At 28.8% G+C, this 3,815-nt stretch overlaps 1 protein-coding gene across 1 annotated transcript; it reads right to left on the bottom strand.

Annotated features, from left to right (window-relative positions):
* Window positions 1-384: 384 nt before the first annotated feature.
* LOC131636472 (basic blue protein-like) lies at window positions 385-979 on the bottom strand. Its single transcript, XM_058907077.1, has 2 exons — window positions 760-979; window positions 385-667 (listed from the first exon to the last, which is right to left on the bottom strand). The coding sequence occupies exons 1-2, from the start codon at window positions 941-943 to the stop codon at window positions 468-470; spliced, it is 384 nt and encodes a 127-aa protein (XP_058763060.1). The 5' UTR covers window positions 944-979; the 3' UTR covers window positions 385-467.
* Between the last annotated feature and the right edge of the window lie 2,836 nt (window positions 980-3,815).

Below are 3,815 nucleotides of genomic sequence, written 5' to 3'. Positions count from 1 at the left end.
TTAGCTGGATTATGTACGTGATGCGTGAGTGGTTAGGCTTTATGTCCCCTAGTTTGCTTGTACTGTTTCATTTGTAATCTACTTAGAGTGATGCATATTCCTCTGCATCCATGTTATTAAGAAAACACGAATTTGCCTTAGATTGATGTCATTCATATAAATTTTATGAATTACATTATTAATTTGTATTTATCCCTAAAACTCACTGCATTAGATATCAATATTAAATTCTAATTTGTTAAGACTACAAGTTTAAACAGTTATTTGTTCATGTCTAGAATTAAATTTAAAATTAAGGCAAACATTTGGACATTGCTTGACAAATCAATTGTTTCAAGAAAAATAGAGTAGCAAAAATATAGGTATCAAAATAGCATCCCAGTATATATTGCAATGCAAAGAGGTATAATTTTTAAGAATATTAATTTCTCAACTTTATTCAAGAATACAATACATTAGTAAAAGGCTTAATTCGCATTGACTGCAATTTTCTGTCCAAGATCACAGTGACCAGGAACACCACATATAAAGTAGTTGGCTCCCTTAGCAAGTGTAATGCTATCATTCCCAGATTTATAAGGTGGTGATCCTCCACTAGCCACACATGAGTTGTATCCATTTTGGTTCACTTTCACCACATTGTGTACCCTAGGGTCATACTTGAATACTGCACTTAGAAAACAATTTAAAATTAAAAAATGTCTTAGATAATAACATTTCAATGTTATACAAGAGTAAAAAACAACAAGAGATGCTTACCAAGTGTGTCGCCTGCCTTGAAACTTTTTCCTGATGGCCAGTTTTGAACACCAAAGGACCAACCTTGCGCATCACCAACATTGTACGTTGCTGCATAAATCATCTTAGAATGAAACACACACATACATAATAGTAGCATTGTAACAACACTTGTGCTACTGGCACTGCCTCTTCCCTCACCCATATTTTAATTGATTTAGATAGCAAGGACTGACTCAATAATTTTGAGTGCTCAGAAAGGCCCGAGTGATAGTTTTATAGTCAATATGTGCCTTAATAAATGCACCCTTTATTTTTTATTATAAATAAAATCTACTTAGTAAGTTCATTGAATAATTTATATATATATATATATATATATATATATATATATATATATATATATATATATCAAATACATTAACTACTCTATGAGTCTCAATTTTTAAATACTATTATAAGTTTTTATTAGAATATGTAAATGTCTTTTATTTTAGCAAATACGTTACATCCTTACTATGGGCCTTCTATGAAGTTTTTTTTTTATTTTTTATTTCTGAGTTTGATAAGACACAATTTTAAATTTATAGTTTATAAATTTATATAATAGATAGCGATTTTTTTTATAAATATACAGTAAAATATTATAAAAATAAATATAAAATTACTTCTTTAAAACTATTATAAAAGTATTTTTTAACACTATTATATGAAAATTAGTAATTTAATTTTTTTTAATTTCTTATAAACACAAGATAAATCTATTTAAATGTTTTTTTAATATATTTAATGGTTCAATTATTCACATAAAGAGTTTATGAGTTAAATAAAAAAATATTAGAAATAATAGTCCTGAGTTTTACAGCTTTTTTTTCATTTATAAAAGTGATCAATATTCAATACTTATTTTACTTATTTTTTAAAAAATTGTAGTATATAATAGTGACTAAAAGTCTAGAAAGACTATATTTGAATGGTAGTAGTATTATAAAAATATATTTGTGTTCTCATGTTACATCTTTTCCACCGTTCTTTAATTGTTTTAGAAAAAAGAATAAATAAATGAAAATTGGATTTATTACCTCATTTATATTAATTAACTTTTATTTAATATCAATTTTTAATAAAAATAATTAAAAAGTCATAAAAGTTTCATTTTAAACCTTTGTAAACATCCATATGAGGACACAAATATATTAAAACATTAAAGATTAATTAAAATAAAGTTTTTGAAGTCATAATTTATTTTATCAGGTTACAAATTCAAGGTTTGATCATTGACTGAAAAGACATTGATAAAAATTGTTTTTTTCTTAATTTATTAATTTATAAATATCACAACTTATATATTATATTATATAAAATTGAATTAAATATTTTCCTTAAAAATTAAACTCTAAACTCACAGCTTATAGTACACATATTTTCATTAAGAATATTTAAAACAAAGAACATTTAGTTCAATGCTTTTAAAAGGAATGAAATGGGTAGGAAAGGGAACAAAATCTCTCCCAGTGTAATTTTTCATTCTTCCTAATCGAGGTCTTTTTTTTAGAGGAGGAGGGATGTTAAAATAATTTTTATTTTATTGACGAAATTAACGTCAGTTCATTTTTATAAAATTATTATAAATTATTTTTAATAAATTATTAAAAGTTCAAATTTTCCATCAAATTTCTCCTTTTCCTTTTTTTTTTTATGTTAAAATTTTCTCTTTTATGGTCAAAAGTTTGCTCCTACCTCAAGTCAACCAGATATTTTATTTTTAAAATTTTGATGTCACATTTTTATAATAATTTTCTTTAAATTTATTGCTTCCGATAAATTTTTAATTTTTTTTAAAATAATTCCAAATTAAATTAAACAGAAAAAAAAAGGACTACAAAAAAAGAGGGTGGGTCAGATCAAACCCTCTCGCGAATTGGAAAATCTAAAACAAGGAAAACCTAACTTGTTACGAATAACATGCGGAATAATTAAAGGAGGAGCAACATTCCATAACAACGGGACCGTAATATCCAAGCCAATAGAAGCCAATAAATCAGCGCAGTGATTCCCTTCACGGAAAATGTGAGAAATGAAGAAAGTCATCGATCGAAGGAGAACCTTGCAGTTTAACCAACGATTCCTGAATCTCCAATGCACTAAGGAGGAGTCTCTCAGAGCAAGAAGAGATATAGCCGAGTCCGTCTCTAACCAGAGCTTGTTCCAAGAATTGGAAAAAGCTATCTCAATTTTGCGCATAATACCACAGAGCTCAAAATGCAAAGAGGAAAGACAATCAATGTTATTGTAATACGGTGGGAGAACTGACTTTTTTGAAATGTTGCGGATAGCAAGAGTCGTCATCGACTTTTATTTTATCCAATATATAGAAAGGCTAAAAGAACAGGAAAAGACCTTTTAAAAAGATTTTGAGTTCGGGGGTAGGTTATACAAAGGGAAGGTGTAAGCACCCTTTGTATCCATGGTTATCCATGGGCTCTTAATTGCTTAGCTCACTTTGTTTTCAAAATGTTTGAAAAGTTTGAGAAAAAGTTTGAATAAGAACTTTAGCTTGTAAATAAGCGTAGTCTTTTTGAATTTGATTTGAAAAAAGAGTGGGAAAAGAGTTTTAAATTTGAATTTGAATAGAGCAAGCAATCAGGAGCACCTACCCTAAGTTTAAAATTTTGTTCTTTTAGCTTTTCAGTTTGAAAGGGTTATCCGTACCATAAAGAGGGTAGGGAGTCCTTTCATTGGATGTTAAGGGTCATCGAGGAAATATCGTTCACCATAAAACTGTCCCTACCATGTAGAGGTAGGTAGTCTTTAGGGAAGGATATAATAGTCATTTAGGCAACAGGCGAGGATACCTTAGCAATGGGACAATCATCATTTATCGAGGCAACTTCGAGGGACATAATTGATGATGATAATGAACTGAGGCAACTTCGAGGGACACAATTGATGATGATAATGAACTGAGGGCAACATTTGTTTTGCTTAGGTATCCTCGGAATCGGGGGACTTGACTATTTGATCGTAATTAAAGGCAGCAGACAACAAGGCAACAGGCAACAAGGCAACAAGAGAGG

This window comes from Vicia villosa, unplaced genomic scaffold (assembly GCF_029867415.1).
Source record: "Vicia villosa cultivar HV-30 ecotype Madison, WI unplaced genomic scaffold, Vvil1.0 ctg.001755F_1_1, whole genome shotgun sequence".
Taxonomy (NCBI): Eukaryota; Viridiplantae; Streptophyta; class Magnoliopsida; order Fabales; family Fabaceae; genus Vicia; species Vicia villosa.
Note: the sequence above shows the minus strand (reverse complement) of the source record. Positions and strands in the feature narration are given on the sequence as shown.

Excerpts from the sequence above, each read along its gene's own strand:
- LOC131636472 (XM_058907077.1), bottom strand. The coding sequence starts at position 943 with ATGGGTGAGGGAAGAGGCAGTGCCAGTAGCACAAGTGTTGTTACAATG. Across the intron at positions 668-759 it reads CAAGGCAGGCGACACACTTG|TATTCAAGTATGACCCTAGG; the intron begins GTAAGCATCTCT and ends TTCTAAGTGCAG.